The 18,168-nt window shown below is 41.2% G+C and overlaps 1 protein-coding gene across 2 annotated transcripts in view; it reads left to right on the top strand.

The window, feature by feature from the left end:
* ANLN (anillin, actin binding protein) overlaps positions 1-16,927 on the top strand; it is a 42,609-nt gene extending 25,682 nt beyond the window's left edge. Inside the window, exons 17-25 of one of the 2 annotated variants that reach the window (XM_090050156.1) lie at positions 61-117; positions 2,540-2,578; positions 2,869-2,890; positions 4,064-4,179; positions 4,652-4,705; positions 7,751-7,837; positions 12,162-12,269; positions 14,619-14,791; positions 15,509-16,927. In XM_090050156.1, coding sequence (XP_089906282.1) covers positions 61-117; positions 2,540-2,578; positions 2,869-2,890; positions 4,064-4,179; positions 4,652-4,705; positions 7,751-7,837; positions 12,162-12,269; positions 14,619-14,791; positions 15,509-15,632 — 780 coding nt within the window. In that variant the 3' untranslated portion in view covers positions 15,633-16,927. The remainder of the gene's footprint in view (positions 1-60; positions 118-2,539; positions 2,579-2,868; positions 2,891-4,063; positions 4,180-4,651; positions 4,706-7,750; positions 7,838-12,161; positions 12,270-14,618; positions 14,792-15,508) is intronic. The other variant, XM_090050157.1, reaches the window with a different exon arrangement.
* The last annotated feature ends 1,241 nt before the right edge of the window (positions 16,928-18,168 follow it).

Below are 18,168 nucleotides of genomic sequence, written 5' to 3'. Positions count from 1 at the left end.
ATTAAGAGGGCACTTGAATTTATGTACTCCTTAATTCTCAAATATTTCTTGGTTTTACAGGTTCAGAGGAAAGAAAGCACAGGAATTGAGAAGAGAAAGAAGACAAATAAATCTAAGGTAAATGAAAATGAGAATTGCTATACTTGAGTTCAACAGAAGCTAGAATTAGATCCAAAACAAAGGGAAAATGGAGCATGCAGCGTTTCTAATTCTGAAAATGGAGAGATCAGATGCAATTTACAAGTTATGTGGTATTGCCCTGGCTACTGAAATTTTCAAATGTTGCTTTTCTCTTCTAGCAATTCTGCAAAGTGCCATGCATTCCAAACTTTCATCTAGCACAAGATATTTATGCCTCCTTGGTAATGATTCTTGGTGTACTCATTCCCTTTGCTATTTGATTTTCATTCTCAAAATAGAAATTGTATGCTCGTACCCTATACAGTGGCCAAATTGAAAAGTTTCCATTAACCATGTAATAGTAGAAAGAGAATGTTGCCTCTAAATACAGAGAAGACAGTTGCTGTAGTTACTTGACTATAAGGTGACCAACCTGATAATTAGATTCCATGTGTGGAAAAAATAAGACACATTTGTTATAATTACACCTGAAAAATTATCAGAGGGTTGTCTTGAATTTGTCCACTGTTTCTACTGCTACAGCAGGGAAAATAGTGGCTGGGGGTTCAGATGGCCCCTTGCTCTGTGTCACCCCCCTCCCCTCCCAGTCTCTCTGCAGCCCTCTTCCCCCACCCCACTTTCCTGAGCAGGGGCTGACAGTACTCTGTTCCTTCTCCATGCACGATGTGAAAGTGAGCTGCTTGTGACAGTAAGGTCAGAGGGAAGGGCAGGAGCTGCAGAGGACAAGTGGAGGAGGGCAGGAGACTGCTCTGGGTCTGATTCTAGCAGTTGCCTGACCGCAGCAGTAGTTGCCTAATCCTCCCAGCCATCTGATTCCATCGCCCCACCCCAACATTTTCCCTTATCTCGGTTTCCTTGACTGAGCACATGTTGCTTCTCACAGTGGTTTAATGATAATGAGTGTACTTTAATGGGGGAGGTTTGCTGATATGAAAATAGAAGACAGGGGGTCCTTTTCCCCATGATAATCTGGGAATGGGGGGAGCAGGGAGCTCATCTTGTATTCAAGTCAATACAGTAGGATTTTTACTGCTATAACTTTTGTAGCAAATATTGCAGCTGTTTATAGAGTGCTTCTAGTACAGATTACAGGCATATCCACTTTTGTAAAACATTGTCACCTGCTCTGTTAACTTTTTGGGGCCTCCTTGGTTTATTTTCTTCTAGAGCTTGGTAAACTGGGCTTGCTCTTCCAGTACACAGTGTGGTGGTATATTCTGTGCAATTTTTTTGTTTCTTGGGTTGGCAAGACTTTCACGTGTGTGTGGGAAGGGGTATCTTGGTTCTCTTAGCGAAAAGTCAATATCTTGAAGCTGGACAAAATAATCTTTCAAACTGTGATCTGTTAATGTATGCTAGAATTAGGCCTACAGGCCTCCATGGGTGAGAGCACTAGGCAATGCAAGTGCGACATAAGGCCTGATCCAACAGGTTTACAAACCAAGTAGAGAGAAGTATATAGAAAAAGTGGCCAGATATGCACAACTGGAACATTTTAGAGTACGTAAATAAATATCTAAGCCTTCATAAAACATTACCTTCTTGTCTTTGTCTGACTTTAAGTAGTAAATTAGGCTTCTGAAAGGTTCGCTTGAGCTCAATTCTTAATGCAATTATTGGCTGTCATATACAAAGAAATCCAATAGCTCCTCCTCGCCCCCCTGCTTTAAACATCCACTTTTCTCTCAGATAAAGATGAACTTTGAGACTGCTTACGTAGAACATGAAGTTCCCTCTTGAAAATGGATACCTACCTGGTTCTGCAGCTCCTTAGTTTTACTTTCTGCTGATGAACCTGGTGATGGTGAAAAAATGAATAGGCATCATAAAACCAAGTTTTTGCTTTTATTCCTTTTCTGGAAGTAATCACTTGTTGAAGGTAAATTATAAATGCAGTATAAACTGCTGACTTTGAACACAAAGAGTTATATTTGTAACTTGACACGATGAAAAGATTTGTGGGTGTTGACACAACCCAAATTGCCAGAACAGAGAAGAGTGCCTTGTTCATTTAAGTGCTGAACATACTGTAGAAACAATGGAAATATTTCTTGCACAATTTTACATGTAAATAGAGGTTGAATATTGCTTTTGAACCACCTGTAGTTTGTACCCAGTTAATGGTTAGTTTTGTGTTGCTAATGGTGCAAATGTATGTTTGTTGTACTCTGAATAGGTGTTTCTTGAGCTTTTATAGTTCATAAAATACTTTAGTGGAATTATTCAGTTTATAACTTAGTTCAGGAAAACAAATCTAGTTGATTTATAACAAGAATTATCCACCACTCAGATTTGCTTTATACAAGAAAATTTGAATGGCATTTTGGTCATGGATACATTTCATGTAAATATAAATGAAATGTACTTGGTTGTCATGCTGTCATCTTGTTTTTCATAGGTTATTACTCCAAAGAGATTATTGACATCTATTACCTCTGTAAGTATGAATGTAATACCCTACTGACTACTTTAAATTGCTTCAACAAGCTATGTTGTACCTGCTAAGTAAGGCTGTGTTCACATCAGACATCTTGCGTGTCTCCTTTAAAAGTCTAAATTATTCTCTTTACAACCAAGCATTTTCATTATAAGTTTAATAGCTACCTAAGCAATCTAAATACATCCCTGATGCTAGAATGGATAAATTAATATACATTCTTAGTTTTATTAGGGGTTTTCTTTTATGTATTTTCCCTAAATGCTGTCTCTTCTTTTTTTTTTTCCAAGAAAAGCACACTTCTTACCCCAGGTAAGCAAAACCTAAACTATTTGGGGGAGTATTCAAATCTCAGTGGCAAAAGCAATTAAAATCTCTAGGTAGGATTGTCTTGTGCTTGATCACAGGCTAGATCTTTCTTTGATGTGATTTATGGAGCAATGCCAACTTAATAGTTTGGGTTCATGTTTACCATTTTACGTAGCTGATCATACTTGTTCGTTCCTGACCTGTTGTTAGATATTTGTAGCACTCATGTCTTTCTTGGGGAAACGAGTTCAAGGTATCTTAGGTTAAAGCAGAATGGTAACTGTCTACCTAGATCTCAAATGCAATCACTCATTTTGTAACAGTCTTCAGTGAGTAAAAATTTTAACTTATTGAGGCTCTTGGTATCTCTTACGTGAATTTTTTTTTTTTTTCAGTGTATGTGTTGTTGGCACACTCTCAATTTATATTTTTTACTTTTTGAGAGAAAGGTGGCTTGAATTATAAATGAGCTGTGCTTTTGTTCTTTAGGCTCCACTGAAGAGTAGAGTTGCCCAAAGTAGTATTGAAATGGGTTTACTCAGAAATTGCACAGCTGGAAGAGCAGAGTTCCAAGCGAGCTACATTTTACTTTCTCAGAAGGAAACTCTGCATTCATTCTTGACCCAAGCCAATTTTATTTAAACCTAGCTCAGATATCTCTATACCAGCATAACCTTTTTAGATCCAAGGGATGCCTCTGAAAATGGCAGCTCTTTAGGTTGGTTTGTTTGTTTGTTTGTTTGTTTTTTGATTTGATTCATTTTTAGACCACAGAAAAACAAAGAATTTCTGTTGCAAAGAACTTAGTCCCCAACAGGTCAGAATATGTTTTTAACGCTATGGATTCCTCTTTGAAATCTCTGGGTTCATTTTGTGAATCATGTTTGCACATTTAATAGTGCTAACATTTATGTGGCAGCTCATGGCACTCTTCAAAGGATCTCATGGCATCCTGGTTGAGAGTCACTACCCTAAACCATGCTGCAGTGTAGATATACCTTACAGCTCATAGAAAAGTGGCACGGCTCTTTCAGAGTCAAAGGAGAAGATACTAAAAGGAGAAGATACTAAAAGAAAAACAACCATTGCTTTTTATGTTGTGTATCTTATGCTTCATATTGTAGTGTTGTGCTTGTGTGTGTATTGGGTTAAGACTTTTCTCTCTTTCCATTGCAGCCATGGCTAGTCCATGTGGTGGACCCCATGCTGTACGCACAAGTAACTTTGTCCTTGCTGGATCTCTCAAGCTTTCACTGGCTTCGATGGGAAACACCAAATTTGTTTTAGACAAGGTAATGGAAGTTAGCTTGCTTCATCTCCAGAGATAATTGGAGCTTGGGCTAATGTTTGCCTATATGAAGTATTAACACCATATAACTGGAAAATAAAAACTGAAGGAAATGTGTAGGAATACCATATTCAGTTTTCCAGTAACAAAACTAAACAAATTGCTGTATACTAATAAGGGAAAACCAAAAGATGTTTATAAGCTTGTGACTTTTTCTAAAACTTAACCTGTGAGGCCTTTCACTGCACCAAATGCTTTGTTTTATTTTGTTGGTTTGTATTTGCTTTTTTTTTTTTTTTTTTAATTTCACTTTACACAGGAATCCACTTCCACCAGAATGGTTTTGCATATGCTTTCCCTTTTAATATTTGTACTACTAGATTAGGTGGAAAGGAGTAGAACCTACTCAAAAGTAGCTTTACACTGCTTTCTAGACTTATGTTTGGCACCATTCAGCATATTTTTTCCCCCCTTAGATAAATTATGGAGGGAAGGAAAGAGAGCTACTGAGCTATATGTTCCAGGACAAGGTTGCTATATTTACTTGCTTTTGACTAAAACTGAAATGCTATTTCCTAGTGCATGCTGCTCGTGTTTTGCTCTCAAGCCTTTGTAATAGTTAGAAGTAATTTTTAAACAAACTTTACAGCAGGAGTTTCTATTTTGTCTTGTAGTATCCAGCATAGTGTTAGAAATCAAATTTATTTAAATATTATTTAAGCTTATACTTAATACTAAAGCTCCCCATTTTAAAATTCTTATTGTAAAGAGTTTTACAAAACTACTGGTTTCTCAAGGAATGCTGTCAAGTGATTCTAGTTTTTTGTTTCTTCCACACCATTGTTGAAGGAATAGTTTTGCCTATTAGGTTTGTAAGCCAGTAGAAGAATTGGAAAACATAGCCTCTTACAAATGTCAGTAAAAGTACAAATTTTTGCTATTTTAAGATAGCCGGCTTTGCCTATGAACTAAAATTTACTAGTTTTATAAAAAGGTTGAAGAATTCAACAATAACTGTTCTACAAATATAATGTTACCCATCAACATCTAAATGGTACACTTCAGTTAGGATATAGTGAGCTGAAGTTCCCATTAGCAGGATTTTAAATCAAGATGCATATCTACTGTTGTGCTTCAGTCTACTTCACTCTCACTCTCCTGCCTCTGACCTAGGAGAGCATCCCCCCTTCCCACTCCCACAGCCCCTGCCCATCCCCACCTCACATCTTAACCCCTATTCGCTATCTCCATAAAGAAAACAACATTTTTTCCCCTCTGACTGCATATTTACTTCCCTGCCTCGCACCCAGGAGATTCTGTCTATCCAAATAAAAAGAACTTAATTTGACTATTGGTAGAACATTTCAAATATCATTCTTTTCATGTACTTCAGTTGTCCTTAGTGTTTAGGTATAGGTACAACATGAGCTATGAAGAGCTCTCTCCTGTTTCCTCCTGACGTCACTGGCAAAATTCCCACCAACTTTGCTGGAAATTGCATTTGTTTGTTTGAATGTCTCCTCACTGCTGGGCATACTAATGCATCCCTTTGATAATGAAGACTTTCTCCTGTGCAATAGCAAGCATGCTCTTTAAGAACGGATGCATCTGCTAGATGCATGGGGTCTTTTCTGTTTTCAGGTTGCATGGCTATCTTAGTAAATCTTGTCAGTAGCATGCAAAACTAATGCCAAATGGAATGCAGCACTTCAAAATAGCCACTTGCATTTTGAATTACCAAGTCATTGCAATCCTGGGGTGAGTGTGAGCCTTCTGGCCTCTTTATTGAACACATGTTGTATAGGATTTACTTGGCAATAAAGATGAGCTTGTAGAAGAGAAAATAGAACTTTAATGTGTTGTGGGCAGGGCACCTGTTAATCTGTTTTTAGAGACCTGTATTGACAAGGGATCATAGTAGAATTCAGATGCCAAAGAGCCTTCATATTTGCCCAAGTTTTTGTTTTGAGGCGTTTTGTTTTATTCAGCAGGATACTGTTCTGATAGTTACCCTTTAAGGATGGGGGACCTACTAGTACTCTGTTCTATTTTGAGCGGTTTTTTGGGAATTGTACAAGTAATTGGTTAGCGTATCACTTATATTGAAGTCATGAGAGAGTACATTTTAACAAAGTATTGGTTTAGAAGAGGTGCTCTTGACAGATGTTGTCCTGAAGTCATGCTTTTCTCTTTTTTGATACGATTTAAATCTATTTGCAAGAAAAGGGGAATGCCAATGAAATTAAAAGCTCAAATCCACAATGGGACCTAAGCATTGTAACATTCAACATTAGATGTTACAATGTTAAAGTGCATGGCTCCTGCAGCAGAATTTATGACCCTGAGTGAAACACCTAGACCAGGGGTGCCCAACCTTTTTGAATGTGGGGCCGGATCATAAACTTTTTTATCACTCAGTGGACCGGCGAGCCATATTCAAAGACCTCACAGGAAGCAGTATCACATCACCCCCTGCCCCCCCCCCCCCCCCCCCCCAACGAAACTACAGTGTTTACTTTTTTTCCCGTCATAGCACCTCGGGCCTCGGAAAACAGCTTGGAGGGCCGCAAGACGGTCCACGGGCCGTATGTTGGACAAGCTTGACCTTGACAGTGCACTAGGAGAGTTGTCACAGAGGAAGACCTAACATAGCCAGCATGTTTACCTGGGAGCTGCCTAGAGCTATCAGTTGGAATAATGAATACTGGGAGGGTTGAAATTCCACCCCTCTCTGGACTATAGGTGCTACTAGGAGAAGTTGTCATTCACTCAGATTTCTCATCTTGGCAATCTCTCCTGGAGTTCGGCACTTGATGCCCATTTTTTTCAAAATGGAAAAAGAGAGTCGCTTTGTTTTTAAAACTGTGGAAAGAGGTGATGCTGGAAGTGTTTCACTTTTTTACATAATAGGTCAACAGTTCGAGCATCTCTTCTTTTCTTCATGTTTTTTCATGTCTTTTAAAGAAAGTGTTGAGGCCATATTTTGTGCAGAGTCCAGTCAGTGGGTAGACTCCAAGTATCTTCTGGATCAAATCCCTTGGGGGTGGGATTGGGTATGGGTAAAGGCCTAGATGCCAAGCTGTTGTACGCTGTCAAGACTTAGTCATTTCTACATAGGTATAGAGGCAGGAGTTTGAGGGTTTGGTGCAGGATTCAGTGCCAGTAGGACAGTTTCAGTTAGGTGGCAGCTGAACAAGGATTTGATGATTGCATTTGTGGACTTAAAGTAGATTCTTGGTGCTGAAGTCTTACTTTAGACACTTGCCCCACTTTGGATTGACCTTGCATATATTGTAATAGAATAGATCTGGATTTTTTCACCATACCTATAATGTTAATTATATTTTGTAAAAACCAAAATGTATTTCCAGTTCTCCATGTTGAGAGACTTCCAGTGACAATCTTGATAGCAAGTGGCTTTTGACTCTCCCATACATAGGACTCTTCCCGCTAGAAATCACCAAAATGATTTATTGCTTATATCTTTGCTGCAAAGGACTTACTTTTCATGGGAACAGAGTTGCTGTTGAGGTTACATCATATTTCAGTAGCCAATTTATTTACTCTTTTTGTAGGTTCCCTTTTTGTCTCCTTTGGAAGGACATATATATTTAAAGCTGAACTGTAAACTAGATTCTTCTGTAGAAGAAAAAGGATTTTTGGTAAGTTTTTAACTTGCTTGCTATTTTAAGTCACTTTCACAAGTGGTAAAACATGTGCTTTTCCATTCTCAGCACTAACCAAATGATTTCATGTTGGTTAAATGGAGTCATCCCAACTTTTTCCTCTCTCCTATTTACTTTAATGATAAGGCGTTGTAACCTTGGTTTAAGGTATTTGCTTCTTTGGCCAAAAAAAAGTGTCTGATACTATTAAGCTGCCATTTGGCTAAATTTGCTGAAATTTTATCATTATTACTAGAAGTGCAATGATACATTGGTCCATATTGTATCGGCACCAATAAAAGGAAAATTAACATTATCAGCAACTGGCTTTTTTTGGCTGGTGTGGCCGATTTAATGTCACCTGATAAATGCTGTGTGCATGTGCGCAGCTGCAGCATACACGCAGCCAGCCCAGAGCTTGGAGAGCAGTGTTCAGCTGGTAAGCCTGTTTTGGGGGAGGTGGGGGTGGAGGAGTGGTGTGGCGGGAGCAGATTGAGGCCCCCACAGTGAGGGAGGTAGTGGGGCTGGGGCAGGCATTGCCTGGGCAGGGCGTGGGATGGGGCTATGTGTGGCTCATGAGGAGGGCAGGGTGCAGCTCTTGCCACTCCGTGTACCTTCAGGGGAAGAATGGGAGGTACATATCCCCCAGATCTGTGCATGGGGCAAGGGCGGGTTGCTGCTGCAGGCTGTCCCCAGTTCAGCTGGGGCTGTGGTTAGGGTGAGTGGGGGCAGCTCTGGAAGGGGGAGCTACAGCCACCCCAGAATTTACCATATCCCACTCCCCACCAGCGCCACTGCCACCTGCCCAGAATGCAGCCCTGGCCTTCCCTCCTGCCCCTCCTAATGAGAAGAGCCTGGCCCCAGCCCACAGTGGCAGCCCTGTCATGCCCCACATGCAAATCCAGGAAGCACATGCCCTCCATGCCTCCTCCAGAGTGTGCACAGCAACAGGAACTGCCCTCTCCCACGCACCTCCCAGGTGAGCTGCTCACGGCTCTGTCCTCTTCCCTGGCTGGGCAGCACCTGCCTCTACCCCACTCCCTCTCTCACCATGGGGGCCTTGAGCTGCACCCCACCCCCCATGTCCCCTCCCTCCAGAAGACTTTCCAGCCAGGCACTGCTCTCCAAGCTTCTGGGCTGCATATCAGCAATTGGATAAGTATCGGCTGATGTGGCACGTTAATAATCAGCCATTGGTATCGCCTCAAAGTCTTTATTGGTGTACCCCTAATTATTACCCTTCAGTAGAATATCTCTTGGGGTCTCTGTTTTCTTGCAAACTCTTGACTTATTGCTGTCGTGATCTTCTGTCGAAGCTCCTTTTGAACTGGCTTGTCTGGCTAGTGTACAACTATGTGGCATGAAATTTTAAATTAGCCACCAGGGACTTTTTAAAAAGCAATTTAGACTTGTGACTCATTTTAAAGTAAATGCTTTAATAAAAGATTCCCCCAGTCTTGTGAACAAGCAAAACTCCATTAAACCACTTGTCCTCTTCACCTGGCTTTGGTTCAGTAGACAAAGTTAAACTTGTATAGCTTTCAATTTTGATAAGTTTAAAAATCTAAATTTCTAAAACTAGAACTTAATAAATCTGGCTTTAGATAAATAGTGACATTCCATTCCAGTGACCTGTATTGCCATGCTTGTATCCAGTAGATGGCACTAAATGTGTTGTAAAAAGACCTTTGAAAAACAAGTGCATCTTTGACACTTGGGTTATTTCCTGCTCCAAAAATCTCTCAAACTGTTTTTTCATTGGCTTTTGTGATTTGTCCTTTTATTTAGATAGAATCAGCAACTTATCTGTCCTAGTGAAATCTACCTTATTTTGGCAAATCAATGTATGCTTAATACTGTATATTTTCTTAACACCCTTTTATGGGTCCATATTAAACTTCTCTTTTGTGCTGTTACCTCTACTGTTGCAGTATGCTAATGTTTACTGGGTGGCTGTTATAGGCTCTTAGAGCAGTGAGTCTTAGCATTTTTAGACTCAAAGCATCCCTTAGAAAATGCTAGCTCTTAGCTTGTGCTCATTTTTGTAGACAAAAAAAATAGAGCAGTTTTTCTGTTGCAAAGAACTCAAAGACCATAACTGGATTTCTCTTTGGAATCTCTGGACTCATCTTGTGAATTGTGTTGTAAATCTAATAGTGTTAAATTAACGTTGTGGGGCATCACCTTTGAGAAGATCTCAAGGTACCCCAGGGTCCCATGGCACCCTAACTGAGAATCACTGTTCTGGAGTGGTGTTGAATCCCGTTTTCTAAACTATTGGAATGCATTGCTTTCTGAATGGATACAAGAAAAAGCTGAATAACTTTATACAAGAAAACTGCTATTTTGCTAAGGCAATATGCTATATAAATAAATACAGAAGAAATAGAGTTACAGGCTACAGAATAAACTCTTTCTGTACCCACTAATGAAGTTGGTTGGGGAAATATTTGCCTTATCTTGAAATGTATGGAATAAACTGCCTACCCAAGTGAAAAGTCCTTTTCCAAGTTGCGAGACCCCTCACTAGACTAATTGCAACTTGGTCAACTATTTTATTTTGAAATGTAATTTGCTTAACTAGGGTTGGCTGATTACATTTTTTAAAACTAAGTTCTCTAGTGGTATTTAAGCAGTTGTTTTGTGAACCTGGTCACCTGGTATTTGTTACAAGTAACACTTGACACACTTGGCAATGCAGTGTTGTTTTATGGCAGATAGTATTTTATTATTGAAACATTTTCTTTTATGGCCCTTGAAATAGTGGTAATAGCTAAGCTGAACATTATTTCTGGATTGATTCTTAGAAAAGTTTATTAAGGAGGCCATCCTTGAGGGACTGGCCCAGGCTAACATTCTAAGGGACAGCCAGCACGGGTTTGTTGCGGGTAGGTCTTGTTTGACCAATCTTATTTCCTTCTATGACCAGGTGACCTATCACCTGGACAAGGGAGAAGAGATTGATGTCATATATCTTGACTTCAAAAAAGCTTTTGATCTGGTATCCCATGATCACCTCTTGGCCAAACTGCCCAGTTGTGGCCTTGGCTCCACCATGATCTGCTGGCTGGGAAATTGGCTTCGTGGTTGGACCCAGAGGGTTGTGATTGATGGCAGTCACTCATCATGGTGCCCTGTGACCAGTGGGGTCCCTCAAGGCTCTGTCCTGGGACCCATACTGTTCAACATCTTCATTAACGATGTGGACATTGGAGTCAGGAGTGGACTGGCCAAGTTCGCCGATGACACCAAACTCTGGGGCAAAGCATCCACGCCAGAAGATAGGCGGGTGATCCAGGCTGACCTGGACAAGCTCAGCAAATGGGCAGACGAGAACCTGATGGTGTTTAACACCGAAAAATGCAAGGTTCTCCACCTTGGGAGGAAAAACCTGCAGCACCCGTATAGGCGTGGCAGTGCTACGTTGGTTAGCACTACAGAAGAAAAAGACTTGGGGGTCATCATTGACCACAAGATGAACATGAGCCTGCAATGCGATGCCGCGGCTAGTAAAGCGACCAAAACGCTGGCGTGCATCCATAGATGCTTCTCGAGCAAAGCCCGGGACGTCATTCTCCCCTTGTACTCGGCCTTGGTGAGGCCGCAGCTGGAGTACTGCGTCCAGTTTTGGGCTCCACAATTCAAAAAGATGTGGAGAAGCTTGAGAGAGTCCAGAGGAGAGCCACGCGCATGATCAGAGGTCAGGAAAACAGATCTTACGACGACAGGCTGAGAGCCATGGGACTCTTTAGCCTGGAAAAGCGCAGGCTCAGGGGTGATCTGATGGCTGCCTATAAGTTTATCAGGGGTGACCACCAGGATCTGGGGGAACATCTGTTCACCAGAGCGCCCCAAGGGATGACGAGGTCGAACGGTCACAAACTCCTGCAAGACCGTTTCATGCTGGACATAAGGAAGAATTTCTTTACTGTCCGAGCCCCCAAGGTCTGGAACAGTCTGCCAGCGGAGATGGTTCAAGCACCTACATTGAACACCTTCAAGAGTAAATTGGATGCTTATCTTGCTGGGATCCTATGACCCCAGCTGACTTCCTGCCCTTTGGGCAGGGGGCTGGACTCGATGATCTCCCGAGGTCCCTTCCAGCCCTAATGTCTATGAAATCTATAAATGTCACTAATTTCCATGTGAAAGGAAAGCGGGGTAAGCTGAATGTTATTAAGGTACACTTTTCACTGTATGAGTGCACGTGTGTGTGATTGTGCTCACACAGATATTGTGCTAGTTGAAAACTACTCTTAAATAGGATGTAAACCAAAGTAATCAATGTTGCATAAAGTAAATTTATTCTTTTTCTTTGTAGACTATGTTTGAAGATGTGAGTGGATTTGGGGCTTGGCATCGACGCTGGTGTGTGCTTTCTGGAAACTGTATTTCCTATTGGACATATCCAGATGATGAAAAGAGAAAGGTAAGAACTTGGAAATCACCTTATTGAATACCATATTCCTTAGCATGTGGATCTGGGTCTGTGGTGTGTAGTCCTGGCAATTTGTATAATCCAAGTGGGAGATGTCAAGCTCTCTTGGCTAAAGTGTGCTTTGCAGTTCTTTGCTTGTTTCTTCGTAGACCAAAACGAATCCAAAAGCTAGGAGTAGTTGTCAGTTGTAGGAAAGGTTCTTATTTAAATTTCACATGAGGTTGGGACTTATTCTTGAAGATGTCATCAGATGATTGGCTTTCTATTTAGTTTAAAGAGACAACACTATGGTCTCCACCAACGATTTTAATAAGTGATTTTCATCTAAATAATATTTTGCTTCAAGAATATTAGAACAGAATTTTGCCCACCATGAATACTCAAGCAGTTTCCTTCCACATGATACCAATGTGACTGATTTTTATACTGCTTTACTAATGCTCATGTTAAAACCTGATTTAACCTTGCAACTCCCCAACATGGTTGAATGTACAGTGCTTTAGATGCAGAACTTTTAGAGACTTTCTCTACCTAACACGCCCAAAGCAGAAAGGTTGATTGGTCTCTAATTTGGACCGTCTCAGCTCTTCAGTCTGTTCCTGCAGTATGCATTTAAATGTTTCCAACTCCTCTGAATGCTTTCAAGAGGAATTGGAATCACTTAAACAATTTACCAAGAAGTATTGCTTGTCTGTTGTCAGAACAGCTTTTCAAACTCTGGGCAAATGCTGGCCATTCTGAGTCTGTGCCAATCTGACTTTGCAGTAAAATTCTTTCCTGATGCCAGATAAGATGATCAGTCTAACCTGGAGTCAAGGAATAAGACTCTCCAGCCTGTAATGTCTGGGTTTTCCAGGTCCCAGCTAGAGCCTCAGCACACCCCAGTCAAAATCACCAGCCATTGTGGTAGCCAGCACCAAATACTTTTTTTTGTTTTGGTTTTTTTTTTCCGCCCCCTGCAACAACTCAGATGCCAATAGTAGTAGCAGGAGAGGGAAAGAATCCTTCCTGCCCCCACATGGTGACCAGTAAAATCCCAATAAATATGGGATAACCCGACATCTGTCGCAATCTGCTTACTGCAAGCATAGCTCCACGTATCTCGCACTCTAACTGGAAAACCAGAACTCTCTTTTCCTAATTCTATCCTCTCCATAATCTTATCCTGGTTTATCTTTTACAACCAAGCTGGTTGTGGAGCTCTGCTTTGTTCTGCTGCTGCTGAGCATTGTTATCTCCTATTTCCCTCTTCTGGCCTGCAGAGCTCTTCTAATGTGCTCTGACCTGGTTTGGAGGGGTAGGGGGGAGAGGGGTGGTAATGCATTTGTGTGGCTCTCCTAGGCTTTCCCAATGATGCTCTTAATAGCATGCTCTAGCTGTTTGTAACTCTCTCCTGTCTGATCCTTATCCAATCTCTTCTTGAAAACCCCCAAGGAAGGAGAATCCACAACTTCCCTAGGCAGTGTATTCCAACACCATACTTTTTTAACTGAAAGACTTTCTGTTTTCTTGAAATGTAATCTAAATCTCCCTTTGTTACTGTTTGAAGACATTGCCTTGCATCATTTTTTCTACATTGAGGGAGAGCAATTGTTCTCCTTTATAGTAGTTTTTCAGCTATTTGAAGACTACTATTATCTGTACCCCCTGTAGTCACCTTTTTTCCCCCCAAAAAAGGTGCTTAGTTCTTTCAGCCTTTCCTTGTGTTTGCATTAATGGCTCATCTCCCCAGCTGGACAGCTCTATCCTTCTCCCTACAATCACTGTAACAAGATTACAGCGCTCGCTTTGGAAAAATGTACAGAACATATGCTGTGATACAACTAGCTTTCCATTGTTAGGAAACAAAGGAAAGTTAGTTGTATTGCAGCATTGCTTGCTTGTTGGAGCTAAGAAGCAGTTTGCATTCTGAACTGGGGGGGAATGCTACTTTTCTGTGGCTACAGAAACTTTCCTTTCCAAGACCATGGTACAGACTATCCCTCCAAATTGATCTGGACTTTTTAAAATGTGGCCAGGCTCAATCAACTTGGAAGTAGGAATCTTGCATGTACAAAAGTTAGAAACATAATTGGCTTTAAATAAGTCCTGAGATTCTGAAGCCCAGTAGGCAGGGGGTGGCTTCTGTAGCCATGAAGAATGTGGTAGTGGGGCTTATTCTACTATCAGTGTGTGCAGTCCTCCAGATGTGGTTGTTTCACTTATGCACTACTCATATAATGTCCTCTTTTTCATAATTTGCTTTGGATTTACTTACCTTCTTTGCCAAAGGAAAATGCTGGGCAAAATGTCATATCCCGATTGCTGTATCCATGATTCTTCCTGTAACTTTACTTTCAGCATCCTTTGGGCCGGATAAACTTGGCTAACTGCACTAATCGTCAGATTGAACCAGCCAACAGAGAATTCTGTGCCCGACCTAACACTTTTGAGCTAATCACTGTCCGACCTCAAAGGGAGGATGACAGAGAGACTCTTGTCAGCCAGTGTAGAGATACTCTCTGTGTTACCAAGTAAGTGGGGAAATAGGCTTAAGTGTCCTTGCTCTTTTACTTCCAAATGTGACTAGAATATAACTATTGGCATTGAGTGGGAGTTGTGGGGAATAATGCTAGAACCATTTTGTTCTAGTCTTGTTTTGCCATTCTGTTCACTTACAGAGATTTTGTGTTCCTTTTTGTAAGTGGTGGTAGAAGCGACATTATGTGGCCGACAAGCTTGATTTAATGTTTTCCTGGTATTTGGATCTTGGCTTGCGGAAGGGGAGGAGGAAGCATGGGCAGGTCAAACTCATCAGGTCCCACCAGCTGGATTAGTGGTGCTGGGCTGGTCCTCCAGCAAGCAGGCCCAGTTTAGTGTAGGACGCGGGCAACCCAGACTGGCCCCACACTTCCCATGTAGCATATGGAGCTGGGCTGGCACAGGCCCAGTCAAGGTCCCTTTGCCATATGGCCTAACTAGATTGGCCATCTGTGGAGTGGGGTGGGACTGCCAGGGCCCCTTGACCAATCAGAGACGTGGAGGGGAGGGGGCAGCACTGCAGACCAGAAGATAGGGTTCTGCAGGGCCTGATATTTGGCTGTTATCTCCTAGTTTGGAGAATTAGTTTTCCTTTTCCGAAGGTCACAAAGATGATCTAAATGCAGGTCACAAAGGTGGTCTGAATGCTTTGGATTCATTTGGAAAGAAGTGGCAGAAATCCTTTTAAATTAGCTTTCCATTTTTTATAGGAACTGGCTGTCTGCAGATACTAAAGATGAACGTAACCTTTGGATGCAAAAACTTAACCAAGTTGTCGTGGAACTTCGCATGTGGCAGCCTGATGCATGCTACAAACCTATTGGAAAGCCTTAAACTTTGGGGGGAATCTTCTGAAAAGTCTACTCAAGACAAATGCCAGCTGCATTTTAAATCCTCTTTTTACGTAAGCTCATCGGAGGCCTCCTTATACTTTATGCTTTAAAAATGGAAGTGTACGTGTCATTTATACAGAGTATGTTATGCAGTATTTGTATTTCTCTATTAGGATTTTAACTGATCTCCTTTCCTAGCATTTGATTGTTAGGAAGCAATTAGCTCCTTTATTTGAATGTACTAAATATTTATATAACTCCTACTTTTTGGAACTCTCTGTGGCTCAGTACATTCTCTTCTATTGAAACAACTAAATTGGGACATAAGTTTATCACAGGGAATCAGATTTCTGGTAGGAAGAACCTAGTAAAACACAAGCTTACTAGATAACTCTTTTCCCCTCAAGGGAACTATGGCTCTGAGTTCATTCATTTTAATAATCACGGTGCTGAAACGGCAACTCTTAATGCTTTATGAAGTTTTAATAATTCGTAGGCATAAAAGCTGCCAGTTTTGTGCATTTTGAAACATGCAACATACGCTTTCATTTGTGCAAAGCATCCCTTTCTTCCATCCAACAAAAATTGCACAATATACCCATAGCATTCTTGCATTCTGAAATCTTATTTGCCATTTTTCTTAACTGCAAATATGAACTAATGTTTGGTATGTATGTTATGTGGTTTACAGGTATAGCATGATGTATGCAGTATGTTGCACACTTTCATAGAAATCAGAGTTCTTTAATATTTTTGGCAGGGCCTTATAAAAACTTTAGCTTCAAAGTTCTGAATGCATGTTCTTGAAATTCATCATTGTGCAAGTTATTTTCACAATTCTGCTTCTGAGCACCAGAATATGTTGGAAAAACAGTCTTTCCATGAGACTCTCTACAAAGCTGCTACTTGTCAATTAATGCTCTACTGCTCATAAGTTTATCAGAGAGAGGTCTGTAAATACAGATAAAACTCTTCTTCAGGCCATCATTAAAACTGCATATTTTACCTTAGCTGAGTAGGTTTTGCCATTTTCACGGAGCTTCCCATTGGGCACAGCGTGAAATATTATCTTGCTACTGTGCGTGCAGTAGTGGTATACTTAAAACTGCTATAGCTGTTAAATTTTTGCACTTGAAACACTAAATTTGCTCTCCCGTCCTGTCATTTTTGTACTGTTATTCTGAACCTCATTTCCTTTCTGGTGTCTTAAGTATTCCTAAATGATGTATTGAGATTTGTATTTTATTCCCTTTAAATAAAGAATAAAACATTTTAAATAAAATGGTCAGAAATGGGTTGCCTGTAATAACTGAATGAGCTTATGAATTAAAGAGGAAAAATGCTTTGTTGTAAAGGGTCAAGATAACGTGGCTCATAGTTAGGGACTTACTGAATTTTACGACTGCACAATTATTTTGCAGAAATTGAATTTGGGCAGGCTCCAGGATTTTGGCAAGGTAGAAAAAACAAAATAAAACAGGTGAGCAGAGATTCTTAGAGCACAGGGGGGAGAGGGGGCAGGAAGAAGGGGGTGGGGTGGGGGCAGGAAGAAGGTGCAGATGCTGCAAGCAGTAGCTCTCTGCAGCTCAGCTTTCCACCGCCTCCCTTCCCCATGTGCTCCAAGACTCTCTGCTTGCTGGTAAATTGTGTGCGTTTTGGTGCAGTTGTGTGGGGTTTTTTTGCAACCTGCCAAAACTGCCTACCACTTGGGGTGGCCCAAAACTAGGACTTGATTTCTGTGATTAAGCTTAGCAAAGCTATTAATTCATACTTAACACGTGGATTAATGGCTTCCTTGGTCTTAATCAGGGTAATTAATCCATAGTTTTGGGCGTGTGACAATCTGTGGGAGTGGGTGGGACTGCCGGAGCTGCTTGGCCAATCAGAGGCATGGAGGAGCTCTGCTGCACTTGGTTTGTGAAAATGGCCGCCCATTGTGGGATCTGCCCATGAAATCAGCCAGCTGCCTTGAGTTCGGTAGACCCCTACTTATAGCTTGTATGCTGTTAGCAATTTGGGGACTCTTTACCCTAAACAAGATACTTTGTGAGTTTGTCAGGCTCATACAACATTAAGTTAATGGTTGGCCGGTTGTCATATTGAGACAATGTTTTTTCTTTTCAATTCATGATGGACATGTTAGAGGCCAAGGCTTTGAATAGGTAGTCCTGATTGGTCAGGACCGAGTCGTATTTCATAGTCATTAGAGCTGGAAGGGACCTCGCAAGATCATTGGGTCCAGCCCCCTGCCCAAGGGGCAGGAAGTCAGCTGGGGTCAAATGATCTCAGCAAGATGGGCATCTAAGTGTTTCTTAAAAATGTGCAGAGTAGGTCTATTCCAGGCTCTGGGGACTTGGATAGTAATGAAGTTTTTTCTTATGTCCAGCCTAAAACAGTCTTCCCAGCCAGAGTTGGGACCATTAGAGCTTGTCTTCCTTTGGGGTGCCCTGGTAAACAGACATTCTTCCAGTTCCTGATGCACACCCCTTATATACTTATAGGCTGCTACCAAGTTCCCCCTGAGCCTTTGCTTCTTC

Source organism: Crocodylus siamensis, chromosome 5 (assembly GCF_052110815.1).
Source record: "Crocodylus siamensis isolate JL-2025a chromosome 5, ASM5211081v1, whole genome shotgun sequence".
NCBI lineage: Eukaryota > Metazoa > Chordata > Crocodylia > Crocodylidae > Crocodylus > Crocodylus siamensis.
This window is presented reverse-complemented; position numbering and strand designations above follow the sequence as displayed.